Source organism: Bufo gargarizans, chromosome 1, assembly GCF_014858855.1.
Source record: "Bufo gargarizans isolate SCDJY-AF-19 chromosome 1, ASM1485885v1, whole genome shotgun sequence".
In the NCBI taxonomy this organism is placed as follows: Eukaryota; Metazoa; Chordata; class Amphibia; order Anura; family Bufonidae; genus Bufo; species Bufo gargarizans.
Window position 1 is genome coordinate 678,302,074 of NC_058080.1, and position 16,479 is coordinate 678,318,552.

The 16,479-nt window shown below is 43.7% G+C and overlaps 1 protein-coding gene across 1 annotated transcript in view; it reads right to left on the minus strand.

Moving 5' to 3' along the window:
* The window catches only part of CWC27 (CWC27 spliceosome associated cyclophilin), a 256,562-nt gene that overhangs the window by 175,840 nt on the left and 64,243 nt on the right, over window positions 1-16,479 (minus strand). Inside the window, exons 7-9 of the mRNA XM_044276156.1 lie at window positions 11,853-11,922; window positions 8,821-8,900; window positions 5,313-5,352 (exon numbers count right to left, since the gene is read on the minus strand). Coding sequence (XP_044132091.1) covers window positions 5,313-5,352; window positions 8,821-8,900; window positions 11,853-11,922 — 190 coding nt within the window. The remainder of the gene's footprint in view (window positions 1-5,312; window positions 5,353-8,820; window positions 8,901-11,852; window positions 11,923-16,479) is intronic.

A 16,479-nucleotide genomic window follows, 5' to 3' on the forward strand; every position in this document is an offset into this window, starting at 1 on the left:
TATATGAAATGACATCAGCTGGTGTACTGGCATGTACCAACGTAGCTAGTGGCCCAAAGAGTATCTAAAGTTCATGCTACTATTTCTAAGTTGTGTGTGGGTGGCAGCTAGTCTGATAATGGCGGCCATAGCAGACTGCAGCCAGTACACAAAACATCTCATGTTGTACTATAGCAAGGCTATATATATGCCATGGCTGCTTCTTCAGACTACTATATTGATCTTCAGCTATTTCCGTAGCCCTGTTACAGTCGGCAGAACTGCACTCACGTTGGTCTCTGGATAAAGTGACACTCGCAGTCTAATTCCCCTTTATGGTAATAAAGTTCAGCGCTATTGCAGATACTATGGCACTATATGGGTGGTACAAAAACGTCTCTCTTTGGACACGTGTCCCACACAGATATATTTTTAGACTTGGTTATACTAGACTTAACGTTGTCTTATCACATCAAACCAAATTGGGATAGGGAATGGTGGAGCTCTTTAAATCTTTGGTTAAGGCTCAAAATCTGATAAATCGCACAGGCAATGGAGCGAATGTGGTCCTCCCAGATGGACAGCACCACACTGAGATGTGTTGTTTAATTTGCGTCTCGGATACACGGATGCAGATAGTACATGGATGACATACGTGTGCTCTCCGCATTTTTTGAGGCCTCATAGAAATTAATAGGTCTGCATGCCATCTGTAGAAAATGCAATTTGGACACAGACCGAAAATATGGTCAGGTGAATGCAACCATGAGATACTATCAGGTGACCTGTTAGTATCCATGAGTATCTGGCTTGAAGTCAAGTGAGACAAGTTGATTTATGGTACGGAATTTAACTTTATGGTGCCAAAGAGCTCTTTTCCTAAAGCCGCAAAGGAGTAAATATGCTTTGTTGCTGCCCAATTTTATCTGGAATTTAAAGTTCTAGTCCCCTTATAAAATATTTTGTGTCTGCCCAGAGTAACCCCAAACACTGCATTTTTCTGCCCCATATACCTGTTTTATGTGTCAGCACTTTCCACCCCCTGTTCTCAGCATCATTGCACCCTGGCAGGATGTTTACATTCAGGACTTCCCATTTTCCTCTCAGATGGGTTTTTAAACAAAACCCAGCATTCTTTGCTCTGTAATGTTTCTCTGGGCTCCACCTGCCACACTGCAGAAATCACAGCCCCTACACCATGTTAGGTGGAGCAATCCAAACATTACAAAGTAAAGTATGCTGGAACTGGTTAGAAAACCCAGCAGGAAGGTAATGAAAACAGGAAGTTCTTCATGTAAATATTCTGCCAGGAGGCAGCGATGCTGAGAACAGGAGAAAGAACGTGCCGACATGAAAAACAGGTATTTGGGGCAAACATACAGAGTGTGTGGAGTAGTCTGGGCAGATAATAACAAATTATGGGATCAGAAAACCCCTTTAACACAAAGTGTGGTACACGATACAGACAAGATACCACTAGAGTTCATCATTTCTCTGAAATAGGGATGTGGAAATATTATACTTCTCAACAATTCACACAATATACATTGATATTTTATTTTTTGTCAATTACATAGGCACAATTTTGAGAGGGGGGGGGGGGGGGGGGGTTATGAAATTGAGAACATGGACAGCACAGGTCACCGAATATATGGGCTGGTCAATCTATTAAAGGGAGTCTGTCACCAAAATATGACATTGTACACCACTTACATGGTTCGTCTAGCACACCTATCCATGATTCGTATGGTACCTTTATCATTTTCTTCTGAGTTTCACAAGCAGGAAAAACGCACTATAATCCATATGCAAATGAGGGCTCGCAAGTGCCCAGGGGCAGCGTTCCGTGTGTAGGTGCCCAGGCTGCTCTGCCTTCTTTTTACGTTACTCCCCCCCAGCCTCTTCCTTGGCCCGCCCTGCAAGGGTCCCTTGCGTCATCCACAGGACCGGACGATATCCCGCGGGTGTTCAGTGCACCGCCGGCGCGAGCATGCGCACTGTGATGCCCATTGTGGGCACAGCATCGTTACATGTTCTCCAGTCCTCCTGTTTGCTTCTGGTCCACCCTCTAGTCATTGGTTTCATGCCTGTGCTGGCACATGCGCACTACATGTAGCGATGCCGTGCTCACAACTGGCATCACAGTGCGCATGCCCGTGCCGGCGGTGCACTGCGCACGCACGGTATATCGGCCGGTCCTGTGGATGACGTAAGGGACTTGCAGGGCGGGCCAAGGAAGAGGCTGGGGAGGAGTAACGTAAAAAGAAGGCAGAGCAGCCTGGGCACCTACACACAGAACGCCGCCCCTGGGCACTTGCGAGCCCTCATTTGCATATGGATTAAAGTGCGTTTTTCCTGCTGATGAAACTCAGAAGAAAATTACAAAGCTACCATTTGATCATGGATAGGTGTGCTAGAGAGACATGTAAGTGGTGTACAATGTCATATTTTGGTGACAGATTCCCTTTAAGTGTTTGAAGTCTTTTGATCCAAAATACATACAGTGCAAGTGCCGGGTGTTATGTCTTGCTCTCAGGGGCAGACTTGGAACTTAAAGTGGCCCTGGGAAAAACAAACCTAAAAGTAGCCCCAAGTTGTCGGCAACTCCAAATTGACTGAGGGCAAGGCAACACAAGTAGGCAGGGCCAACACAAGCCACAACTAGGCAGGGACAACAGAAGTAGGTGGGGCCAGAGATACTATACTGCAGCACAAAATACTGCCACAGCAGAACCAAATACCATAGTGCAGCATAAAAATACTGCCCCTATCACCATACTGAAGACACATACAGTTGAATTCAGGAAGGCACCTGCGGCTGCTGCCCAGGTGCATAAGTATCTGATGCTCCAGCATTTAGGGTCTATGGCCAGCCCACCCCGGATTGCTCTACACTGTGTATCCAGTGGACAAATCCTGGACAAGCACATAGACTCACTTAGTACGTCATTACTTCCCCTCTTGTGTACTGTGTTTTTTTCCCAGACAATACCACCAACCCCTACATTATAATGGTAAGAAACAAACACTTTCCAGTTCTTGCAATTGATTGAATATGTTGCTTTATCTACTTAGGAATAACTCTTCCACTGACAGAACCTGACTACACAAGTGCCTACTGTAGTCAGAGTCCACTTGTTAACCACAGCTTTCTGTAAATCAGTAGTAAGTAAACCCATTAATGAAACAAGACTAACAAAGCACAACAAGAACAAGACATATTATAAAGTAGTATACTTTAGTTTTTTACTTTATACCCATTTCCCCCATGTTTAGCAGGCTACAAAGCTCTACAAAGTACTAGTATTGCTATGCTGCCTTTTTACTATTGCTCTAGAGTCGAATATTATTTTTGAAAGTAGAATATTAAAAAAATTAGGGACGTTTTAGCAAACTATGGCAACATAGCTAAAGCTAAGGACACTCCGGTCGCCAATCATGTTCACCGTCAACACAATGGGAAAGCCCGTATCTCCGTGATGGGCATCGACCGCGTTTTACCCCCTAAACGCGGAGGGGACTGGGACCGTGCCATATTGCAGAGCGAATTGCGCTGGATCTACTACTTGAAAACAGTGACCCCCTTGGGATTAAACGAACAGCTTAATTTTAGCTGTTTTATTTAAATATCCGGCTATCTGTATATTCTCTCTTCCCCCGCTGGGCCGGTTATACCCCTCCTTTGGCCGGTGTACATTTGAACCTGCCTCTAATAGCCTAGTTTATCTACTTCATATAATTGAAATGTTACCATGGATCCTCATAACTTTGGATCCACCTAGCGATTAATTGTGTCACAATCAACCAATGTGTTCAATTATTTTGCCCACACACCAATCCGCCCCCTGCCCATACACTGTTAGGCTTCCTCCTCGGCGCTGGGGTGGTGGGCGTGGTCTTTCCGGCCCGGCGCGCCCCGTGACCAGTCACTGGTCATGTGATCTATCACATGTTGTGCGGCGTCATCTCTTGGCGACGCGCTCCACGGGCCGCGTCTGGGTGGAACGCACGCTCACCTCCTGCGTTCCGCCGGACATGTGACATCCTGCTCACCTAGTCACGTGCCCGGAAACAGGAAGCGGCAGGGTAACTGGCGACATTGGAGTGTATTTAAAGACACAGAGTGGTGAGTACACTGCCCTCGGATTAACTATCCTGTGGCCCAGTGTTATATCATAGTTGGCACCCACTGGTGCACCTATATTGATTGATATAACCTTTGATGCGGTCATGCCTTGTGTGCTTTAGCCTGACTGGTTACACACGTTTTCAGGCTTTTGACCCATATAAAAACCCCCCCTTTTTTTGTACTATTCTGTCTCCTTGGTCGCACATGCCCAATCCATAGCCCTGTGTGTACCATTGATCTCCCCTGATGATTTTCTGTGACGAACTGAAACGTGACACGTAGGGAGCATTTTTAAGGGACTACTAGGCTTTCTGTCCCCACAGGGCCAGGTATCCGGACGGGGACGCTCCTTGCGGGGTAAGTCCCCGTATAGATAGGTAGGGCATACTAGCCCCTGCCCCCCTTCTTAGGGTTGCCTAGGGTCAACTACCCCGTCACCCACCCAATCTGAAGGGGCATGCCTATCCTTCCTGTGTGAACAAGAAGCACTAAAGGACCGTTTCCACCTCCAGTCTTCTTCATGAGACATCCTGATCCACAATCGGGTGAGAACGTTCCAGTTATTTGCAATATTCTGTTCACATTGTATATATATATATATATGTACTGTCTTGCCCGCCGGGCTGTCTTGTTAATTCTTGTTTGGTGTAGAGGCTTCTCCTCTGGTGTCTATAATTTTAGATTGAACCAATAATAAATGTTAAGTTTTATCCCTCTGTCCTACGGGATTAGTATTTTTTGCAAAGGCAAAGTGAATTAGTTGCACGCAACAACCAATCGGATTGATTTCTCTCATTTTCCAAAGGAGCGAAAAATGAAAGTTGGAATCTGATTGGTTGCTATAGGCAATTAAGCCAGTTTTCCTTTACCCCAGTTTTGAGAAATCACTCCATTTTACATCACACTGTATTATACATTACACTGATACTATAAAAAATAACACTTTACAATATCATTTTTGAAATGATCTTAGAACTAGACTTATTGAAGATAAAATTGACCAATTTTCTCGTGGCTTTCAGATGTACTCAATTTCCAAAGACTGTTCAGCTTCAGTTGCTTATACTCCAGTGCTTCTTTTTCGCCTCAGAAAACTACCGTATGTTGTACCTTTTAATTTCCCAGCGCCACCCCTAGCCGAGCAATCAAATAAAAATTTATAAATTCTAAAGTTACCATAGCAACCAAAAAATTGTACACTTACCTCATCACTGTCGCTGTTAGACTGTGCCGAGGCTTTTGAGCTGAAAAACAGATTTGGAATATTACATTGATTTTTGACATTGGCAGCTATCAGATATTCACTGTGTAGGATATTGAAGGATATTTTAGAAGAATACATATTCCAAATATTATTTTAAGTATAAAACAGTATTTGAGGACTGGAAAATAAGAATTATGAAAATTTCAGTGGCCATGTTACTTAAAGGGGTATTCCGGTTGAATATCTATCAGATTGGTGTGGGTCCTACCACTGGGACCCCCGCGATCACGAGAACAGGGGCTCAGTACCCCCTTGCAGCTCACCTGAAATGACCGGAGTGGCGGTTCGTACATGCGCGTGGTTGCACAGTTAATTTTTATGGGCGTTCTGGAGATAGCCGAGTAGAGCGGAATTCCCAAAGAAATGAATGGAGAGGTTGTGCGCATGTGCTATGTACAGGTTTTGTAGCGATTTTTTTTTTACTATTGCATTGTACTAATTTTGAACTAAAAATATTTTTTTTCATTGATCTTTATTAAACATGATGAGCTGTTTTCCCTGCACAGCTTTGAGTTTACTACTAGTGGGATCTGTATTTTCTCTCTTTTCAGTCAGAAAGGCTCCTTATCTCTGCTTGCTGACATTATAAACACTCATTATAGCTCAGTTCTTACTTATACTACTGATAAGAATGTGGCTTAAAGAGGACCTTTCAACAGTCCTGACGTTATCATGTAAATAGCTGGCAAGGTAGGGCATACTGAAGGCATGTTATATCGGTTACTATTTTCCCTTTGAGTTGCTCCGTTCCCCCGCTGCTCTGGTTTTCTGTCTGGTATGTCAATCATACCATCGGTACAGGGAGGAGGAAACGGCCCTGTTTCTCAAGGGGTGTCTCCTTCTCCCTGGCTGTGACGCTCTCCGCTGCTCATTCGGCCTGTGTGAATGGCCCTTCAGAGCAGATTAGTAGGTAACTTATGGGTGTTAAAAAGACAAATTGGATAAGCAAAAATTACATTTGCAAAAGCACAGAGGCCCCTTTATTAGGCACGTTAACAAATGAATGGCTGAGAGAAAAGTCCAATATTTAAAAGATGTTCTATAAAGACATTTTAGATGGGGTGATAGATCATTTAAGGGGTTGTGCAAAGATAGTAACATATCCTCTATTCACAGGATGGGGATTCAGTAAGTATCTGATAGGTGGTGGTCCAACTACTGGGACATCCACAATTTATGAGAACGGGAGTCCTGTGTCCGCCCATTCTGATGAAGCAGCAGGTGATGTACAAGCACTGCAGCTTCATTCAGGGGCAGATTGGCCATAGACCCTACAGGGAAATTTCCCAGGGGGCCAGTCAACACTCTTGATGGCCGCAGGCCAGGTACATATTGATCAAATGCTCAACAGTGCCCTCCCTAACTCAACTGTATTACTGTCCTCATAACGGTGGTACAGTTGAATACTGTGATGAGGGCGGCAGTATTTTCTGCTGTCCTGTGGTATTTGGTTCTGTTGCTACAGTATTGCAGGCCCCACCTACTTCGGTTGTCCCTACCTACTTGAATTGGCCCTTCTTCTGTCAGTTTGAACCCACCTACAACATGGGGCCACTTTCAGGAGTTTTTTCCCCCAAAGCCATTTTAACCCCTTCCCTCTCAGAGCCGTAATAGTACGGCGCAGGCCAGGTCTTTAAAGATGGCACCCACTCCTGAGCGCGCCTGCTTCTTATAGCATCACCCGCGGCTCATGTCCGCAACCGGCAGTAATGCCGATCGCGGACATTTAACCCCTCAGATGCAGTGGTCTATTCTGACCATGGCATCTAAGCGCGAAAAACCGAAAGAACAAGCTTTCGGTGGTGCTCCGGCTCCCCCGTGAGTCGATCAGAGGAGCCGGAGCTTGTGTGCAGCAGCCCCTGTCTTTGTGAATGACAGGAGGCTGCTGCATAGTATTTCCTAAGGAGCCCTTGCCTGTAATCGGGCTCCATAGGAAAGTAGTAAACTCAAGCAAGTGCATTGGAGTCTATTATAATAGCAATCAGATGGTTGATTGTTGTAGTTCCTTATGGGAACGATAACAAAAAAAAGTGTAAAAAATAAAATTTAAAAAAAATAAAATATTCAAATCACCCCCCTTTTCACAAAATAAAAGTAAAAGAACTAAAAAAATCTAAAAAATACACTTCATCGGTGTCGCGAAAACCCCTACAGTATAAAAATATATTCCCCATACGGCAAACAGCAAAACGGAAAAAAACGTCCAAATGGCCGATTAAAAATTAAATAAAAAACACCCCAGAATGGCATCAATGAAAAGTTCAGATCGCCCCGCAAAAAAAATGAGCTCCCATACAGCTCCGTACACATAATTATACTTTTACATTTTTTCAAAACGCAATAAAAACGATACAGATAAAAGGTATCACCAGATTTGTACTGACCTGTAGAATAAAAGTAATTAGTCAGTTCTATCAAATGTCGTAAATAAAAAAAATAAAAAACGTAAAACTGTGGTGCAACTGCATTTTTTTTGCAGTTTCACCCCATTTGGAATTGTTTTCCCGCTTCCCACTACATCATATGCAATATTAAATCATGGCGTTGAAAAGTACAACTTGTCCCGCAAAAAACAAGCCCTCATATGGCTATATGAACCGACAAATAAAAAAAGTGTGTGCCCCGTGGCCGAGCTGCGAGACGCAATGCACAAACACAGGCCGCGGGGCAACCGCAGCGGATCGCGGACCCATTCACTTTAATGGGTCCGCGATCCGCAAAAAGATAGGACATGTTCTATCTTTTTGCAGAATGGAAGTACGGGACGAAACACCATGAAAGTACTCCGTAGTGCTTCCGTAGGGTTCCATTCCGTGCTTCCATTCCGCATCTCCGGATTTGCGGACCCATTGAAGTGAATGGTCCGCAATACGGCAACGGGCAGCACACGTTCGTGTGCAGGATGCCTAAGGGCAATAGAGGTGACAAAGATGGCCATACACATTAGATAAAGGTCGTCCATGCCAATTTTGGTGTATGGCTAGCCTTAGAAATCTGTAGAGAGTCTGATGTGTATGTCCGTGTACTGGGTTATATAATCCAGGTGTTCAATTAAATCCTTTTATTTTCCCAAAATAAAACAAAAAAAATCTGCAAAAATTATTCCCTAAAAAACATGGTAATAAAAAGCCCTAGGTGACACGCAAGAAAGTTGCACAAATAATTTTGACAGCCCAAGAAATAAAGTTAGGACTGTTAAACCACCACGAGCACTAAATAAAAAGTGTAAGGTCATTAAGACATATTCAGGTCTGGCCATTAGAAGGTTAAAACCTAATACACAAAACGTGTGGCTCAAATAAATACATAAAAAACTACCGTCCAATTCTTCCTTATGAGTTATTGTAAACTTAAACTTTCTTATAATGATAGTAAAAACAACATGAAAAATTCTAGACCAGACCCTTTCCCACCAAAACACTTTGGTCCACATTACAGGATTTCTTACTTGTCAATCGCTGGAACTGAGCTTAGACGAGGGTCATCCTTAAGGAGATCGTGACTACTCTTACTCTTTCCTTTGAATGTCTGTAAAATAAAATCGAAAAAATGTTTACATTTTATACCTTCTTTCCTCATACAGTAGTCAAACCTTTACCCCATAACCGCAGAAAAGCATTAAAACCAGTGGCGTAGCTAGAATTGACTGGTCCCCACAGCAAATTTTTTAATGGGGCTCCATCCCACAGTAATTTTTTAGTGACCCCTTCCTTTTATGCCGCCCCATTCCTGTGGCTAGTAAAGATCGCTCTCTCAGACCAGGGCCGGCAACTGTTCCATCCGTTTTATACACTGTCTATACGGTCACTGTATATAATTTCATAGTGTAATACTGTTGAGGGGGCCCTGACCAAATCCTTTAGTCCTCCTCCTCCTGGATGGGCCCCTTCTGGGTCAGGGCCCCAAAGCTGCAGCTTCCACTGCTTCCCCTATAGCTACGGCCCTGATTAAAACACATTCAATAAGTCCACTGACTGTGCTTGGTATTGCAGTTCCCCTGAGTAGAGAGGAGTGGAAATACTGGGCTCAGCTCATGGAGAAGTCTCAGTTTGACAGTTAAAAAAACAATAAAGGCAGAGAGGTTGTTAAAACAATATAAAATGAGGGCCCTATTAGACTGAACAATTTTCAGGCCAATTATCGGGAACAAGCATTCACAGGAAGCCAGCTGTGGACAGTATGGCCGCATTGTACCCGACTACCGCGCAGCCGCGTCACAAACGCAACACAACCTCGCAGCGCAGTCATCTAGAGCCCCTATGCGCTCTGTTCCAAACTCCCTCTGCTCCAGCGCAGTCACGCCAATCCTCCGGTTAGGCTTTGTTTACATAACCACAGCAGTGACGTGCCTGTATATTCCACGTGACCGCTGCAGCCAATCATTGGCCTCAGTGGTCTTGTGCCGTATGGCGCTGAGACCAATGGGATGTACGGTAATTGCTGCAGCCAAGAACATGAATTGAATTGAATTGGTGGAACTGGAGTGCAGGAGGTTCAGAACAGCGAGTATAACCTTTTTCTCTATTCTTTTCCTACAACCAAGATGTTGTTCAAGAGTCTAAAAATTAAAACTAGCTGAAGGAAAAAAGCAAAGACAAAAAAAAAAAAAAGAAACTGCCATTACCCAACTGTTAAACCTCCTGCAGCTCCTGATGATGCTAAGGTCGTAGATTCCCCCTCTGGTTCCCCCCCCCCCCCCATCTACAGTTTATGTAAAAGGTGTCATCCAGTGCTGCACAATATGTTGGCGAGATACGGTAAATAAAAGCCATCTTGTCTTTCTCACACAACAGGAATTCAATACACAGATATATTGTATCACTCAAGACTAATTTGGTGCAAAATTGAATTGTATTTTTTTCTATAAAAAAAATACTAAAAAGTGCAACGTGAGAGTTACCAGATAAAAAGTGCAACAGGTCATGTCTCTTGATCATTCTGCAATATCCTGCATTTGCAGGCACCAAGAAGTCGCCTGGCTCTCTCCGTTAGCTTGGGTCAGATCAGTCAGGTGAGTTAGAAGACCGCAGAGACATTCATTACAGGCAGCCATTGGGAAGAAGTGGACTCAAACTGCTTCTATAATACACATACACACACCCGACTGAGCTGGTAATTGCTGTTGGCGGAGTGCCTTTACAAGTATCAGTATGAAAAAAACTATAGTCTCACAGGAAAGCTGGAGAAACAGTTGCTCACCTTAAATAGGTTTAGCGGCGCCAGGATATTGATGACTAATATAGAACATCAATATAAGATCGGCGGGGGGGTCTGACTCTCAGCACCCCCGCCAATCAGGTGTTTGGACACTGTGCAGGTAAACACAGAAGAGGACAAAGTGCTTGCGCAAAGGCCACCGCACCGACGGGGATGCCTGGAGTTGTACCGCCACTGATCCGATATTGATGCCCTATCATGAGGCATGCAGTGTTATTATTACCAATACAATGACAGAAGCCCCACAGAACTCTGAACACCCCATTATAAGTCAATGGGCTCTGCTGGGATCCAATATACAACTGATCCAGAACAGCGCCGTGGCTTCTGATATACGCATACGTCAGCAGAACCTGACGTACAGATACAACTAACATGTCATTCTCCTGTGTGATGCCCACCCAGACTACATCTATCATATGATATTTTCCTTCTCATTGACCAGAGAGCCTCATCTCCTACGTGGTCACAGGTAAAATACACACAGATCCCTGGGAGAGAACAGGCCTTCATCCATGCAGCCACCAGCAGCTACGGAAGATGGTTTCTAGTTCTGGGATAAAGAACCTGCTGCCCAGAAATGATGACAGAGGTGTCCATACCAAAGATCATTTCACCCAATGAACAAGTTTTTTTGCTCATTCATGGGGTGATCTGCGGCACCTTTACAGGAGCTATTTATCGGAAATGAACTGCATGGAAATTACTATACAAGACTATTGTCACACTTGTGTTTAGAGGATTTCCAGATCTGGCAGGCAGTTCAGGCAACGGAAATCCGTGCGCAAACTGATACCATTTGTTTCCGGATGCGGATCTGTCTGACAAATGCATTGAAATACTGGATCCGTCTCTCTGGTGACATCCGGAAAAATGGATCCGTAATTATTTATTCACATTTTTAAAAGGTATGTGCAGACCGGGCAACAGGATGGTTTTCCGGAACACTTGGTACCGGATCCGGCATTAATACATTTCAATGGAAATTAATGGCGGATCCGCCAATCAGGCAAGTATTTCGGAATTTTGGCTAGAGAAAATACCATGCTGCGGTATTTTCTCTGGCCAAATACCATAAAAGTGACGAAACTGAAGACATACTGAACGGATTGCTCTCCATTCAGAATGCATTAGGATAAAACTAATGCGTTTTTTTCCGGTATTGAGCCCCTAGGACGGAACTCAATACCGGAAAACGAACACTAGTAAAACGTCTTTCATCCAGCACCAGTTGACTGAGTTGTAATCGATATAGAGTATTACCTCACTGACTTTATTCACCTCTTCCTCCTCCTCTTCAGCTTCTTCTCCAAAGGAAAGTAAATTGAAGTTTCTGTAAAGAAAAAAGAAAAACTCACTCATTTGAATTGCCAAAGTGTAATGCCTAATTGTCCCTGTGGGGGTGCTGTGGGAAAACTGAAAACTTGGTTCCTTGTTTCTCTCCAAATGGGGGTCACTTTGTGATCAGCTTAGTGTCAAAGGAGACTTCTGACAAGGTGGGAATGTCCATGGAGGCCATTTGAGAAAAAAAAAATATGCAAAAAACTGTTGTTCATAAACTGGAATGACCAGGACTAGTTTTAAAGTGGTTCTCCATGAGTTCAAAATTGATGTTCTATCATCAGACCAGGTCAGATTCTCCTAGAAAATGTATGAATAAATTGACCACTGTGTGTTACCAGTTGGTTGCGAGTGTCTGACACTGTTCAATCAGTGATGCCAGTGCCAGACTACGCAGGACACACCCGTTTGACCAAGGCAATGGTGAAAGCCAAGTTGTCAAGGTAGTCATGTGTTCAGGAGGAATAGAGAAACAGCCATCTTTATTAAATGGAGAATGCAAGTAATCCCTAAGGCCAGACACACACGAGCGAATTGAATGTGAGAAACTTGCAGCGCGTGGCGTGCTGAAAGTTTCTCACATTCAATTCTGACAGTAGGTACTGATCTATAATTCTGTGTGACCCTAGGAGACCTAGAATCTACTAAATACATAATTCTGTCAGAGTGATACAATAGACTCTCATGGTCACACAGTGTTATAGATCATTATTCTGCTCTGCAATCCTGTTAGACGAGAGGAGGCCAGAACGGGACCTCACACTGACACGCGCTGAAAGTTCCTCGCATTCAATTCGCTTGTATGTGTCTGGCCTAAAAAAAGACATGTCAGAAGTGGAGACAAGTCCTTGTTAAGGTGCTTTTTTTTCTTATGCTATGTCCCGATACTTGCATTTCTTTGCATTATTAAGACCTCATGCACACGAGAGTATGTATTATGCGGTCCTCAAACCATGGATCTGCAAAATACAGATACAGACCTATTGTCAAAATGCTTATTCTTGTCCACCAAATGGACAAACACAGGACATGTTCGATTTTTTTTTTTTGCGTAAAGGACATGCGGGCAGCATATGGTGTGCTGTCCACATTTTTTGCGTCTGCATTTAAATTAATTGGTTCGCATCCGATCTTCAAAAAATGTGGATGGGATGCAGGAAAAACAAAACACGGTTATGAGGCCTAACGCTGCAGATATAGCCATCATGTGTTGAAAAGCTGCCCATATAGAAGAGACTGTATGTACCCCGCCAGGCATAAGGCAGCCATTAACGCGCATTATAGGGTCATTTACAAATCACGACTAGCGTGTGCTGTAAACACGCCACTTTGTTAATTATTAGGCTCTGTTCCTATGTGATTAAGTCCTGCTTCTACAATAGTGGACTCCAGGCTGTCAGCTGCATCCTGCCGTGACCCGGGAGCAGAACAAGTCACGGATTATTACCTGGCGGTTCCTGCAGAATGCAGAATTAATTTACAGGATTGAGAAATAGGGTTAATTACAGAATTTTTAAAGAAATGCAAAAAGGGATTAGAAATGATAGATATATAAATGTCCCTTTCTGAAGACCACAGGGCTATGAAAGAAAAGGCATGACCTAATAGCTGGGCAAAGACTCCATACTGAGGTGCACAAGGTACATGACTGATAAATGAGGCCAAGGCATATTACTTTTTGTTGTTTTTCTCCATATGGACCAGTGTATCGAGTACAATACGGAGTATCTGGGATGATTTTGTGTATCGCCTAATTTATTTTTCAAGACCTGTTTTATCGGACAAGCCTGTATGTGACGCTGCAAGCTCCAGCGTCGTTCTCTGTGGTGCATGCTATCCATCCCTTCTTTTAATACTCTACTGTGTGTGCCTTCAGTTCGTCCTTCTCCACATCTCATACCAATATGGCTGTACAAACAGATTCTAGAAAAAAATGCAGCTTAGAGGGCATCTGTCAGCAGATTTGTACCTATGACACTGGCTGATCTGTTACACGTGCGCTTGGCAGCTGAAGGCATCTGTGTTGGTCCCATGTTCATTTGTGCCTGCATTGCTGAGATATGAAGTTTTAATGTATGGAAATGAGCCTCTAGGAGCAATGGGGGAGTTACCATTACACCTAGAGGCTCTGCTCTCTCTGCAAGTGGATAGAGGCCAATCTTCTGCTCATGTTTACTGATTACAATTCCTCTGATATCAGGGTTTCCTTCATGTGCTGAGTGTTGGGCGAGCATGCTCGGCCGAACACCATTTTCACTCTAGCATCGCGATGCTTGGCACATCGCGGTGTTCGGCTGAACACCACATGTGCTTGAGCACGATGCTAGAGTCTCCTCCCCGCACGTTTGTTGGCTGCTACACAGCCAATAAACGTGCGGGGAAGTATTGGCCCTCTCTGTAATGCCGTAGCCATGTTGGTTACTGGCATTACAGTGATTGGCTGACCGGAAAGCATCATCGGGTGCTATATAGGAAATTTTGAGGAAGGATCTCCTCAAATTTCAGGTAGAGATCATCAAGAACCTCCTGTATCCAGGAGGTTCCGTGGTCCCATCCACCAGTGTAGTGAGCCGTCTACACGAGCGACATTTCCCCAGTGTCGTTGCTGGTACCTAAAACCGACCCCCACCCCAAAAAAAATGTTGTGTCTGTAGCAGGAGTGGAATAAGGCGTGACACCCACTATTTCTGTCCTGACCACCCTGCCCTATGCTTAGGGGAGTGTTTCCAGAAGTACCACACACAGGTACACTTAGCATAGGGATTGCATCTCACAGGACAGGCACACAGGGCTATTAGGGCCCATTCACACAGAGCTGCTGCAAATCTCTCCTATCACCTGGGACAAAGTGCATAATGTACTTCGCCACATCTTTGGGCGATTTGCGCTTTGCACATTGTCCCATGGGGAAGGAGAGGTTTGTCCTATAAAAAGGTTAAAAAAATAAAAATAATCACCGGTAAGCAAAAAAGTTAACGCTCTGTTCAAAAAGTTAAATAAAGTTTATATGTTCCGTTCAAATGTTATTATAAAGTTAATAAATTTATTGCGTTGCGGCCTGGTTTTTTCTTTTTTACCTTCCAGGTGGACCAACCGATGGACTAGCTGCAGCACTGATGTGCATTCTGACAGAAGCATTGCGCTGCTGTCAGATTACACAAAAGTCGGTGTATGCGGCGCTGTAAGACGAGATTTCTCCTCTGCAGTAAAAGATACGTTTGCCGAGGCATATGAGCTGAGGGGGCGGCGGTGTTCATATGCTTTGGCAAACACTTTGTATATAAAAAAAAGTTAAATAAAAATCCCGGCAATAATTAATTAATCCACAACGATTGATGTGAATGGAGAAATCGGGTTTGCCAGGGCATAAGTGGGTATGGATGTTGGGCGGAGCTCCTATGTCCTGGCAGACGCCTTTCCCCTCTTTTTTTTTTTAGCAGAGATTTTTTCATCCACATTGATCGATGTGAATGAAGAAATCTGTGCCGTTCATTTTTTCTTTCAGCCCAGAGGCTGAACGGAAAAAAATAAATCTCATTACTCGTATGCTCAATATAAGGAGAATAGCAGAAACTCCTAATGCTGGCCATACATGTAATGATTGCGGAGACCCTCAAATGCCAGGGCAGTACAAACACCCCACAAATGACCCCATTTTGGAAAGAAGACAACCCAAGGTATTCGCTGAGGGGCATATTGAGTCCATGAAAGATTGAAATTTTTGTCCCAAGTTAGCGGAAAGGGAGACTTTGTAAGAAAAAAAAACCCCAAAAAAATAATCTATTTCCGCTAACTTGTGGCAATTTTTTTTTTTTTTCTATGAACTCGCCATGCCCCTCATTGAATACCTTGGGGTGTCTTCTTTCCAAAATGGGGTCACATGTGGGGTATTTATACTGTCCTGGCATTTTAGGGGCCCTAAAGCGTGAGAAGAAGTCTGGGATCCAAATGTCTAAAAATGCCCTCCTAAAAGGAATTTGGGCCCCTTTGCGCTTCTACGCTGCAAAAAAGTGTCACACATGTGGTATCGCCGTACTCAGGAGAAGTTGGGGAATGTGTTTTGGGGTGTCATTTTACATATACCCATGCTGGGTGAGAAATATCTTGGTCAAATGCCAACTTTGTATAAAAAAAAAATGGGAAAAGTTGTCTTTTGCCGAGATATTTCTCTCACCCAGCATGGGTATATGTAAAAAGACACCCCAAAACACATTGCTCTACTTCTTCTGAGTACAGCGATACCAGATGTGTGACACTTTTTTGCAGCCTAGGTGGGCAAATGGGCCCACATTCCAAAGAGCACCTTTCGTATTTCACAGGGCATTTTTTACAGATTTTGATTTCAAACTACTTCTTACGCATTAGGGCCCCTAAAATGCCAGGGCAGTATAACTACTCCACAAGTGACCCCATTTTGGAAAGAAGACACCCCAAGGTATTTCATGATGGGCATAGTGAGTTCATGGAAGTTTTTATTTTTTGTCACAAGTTAGTGGAATATGAGACTTTGTAAGGAGAAAAAAAAAAAAATCATCATTTTCCGCTAACT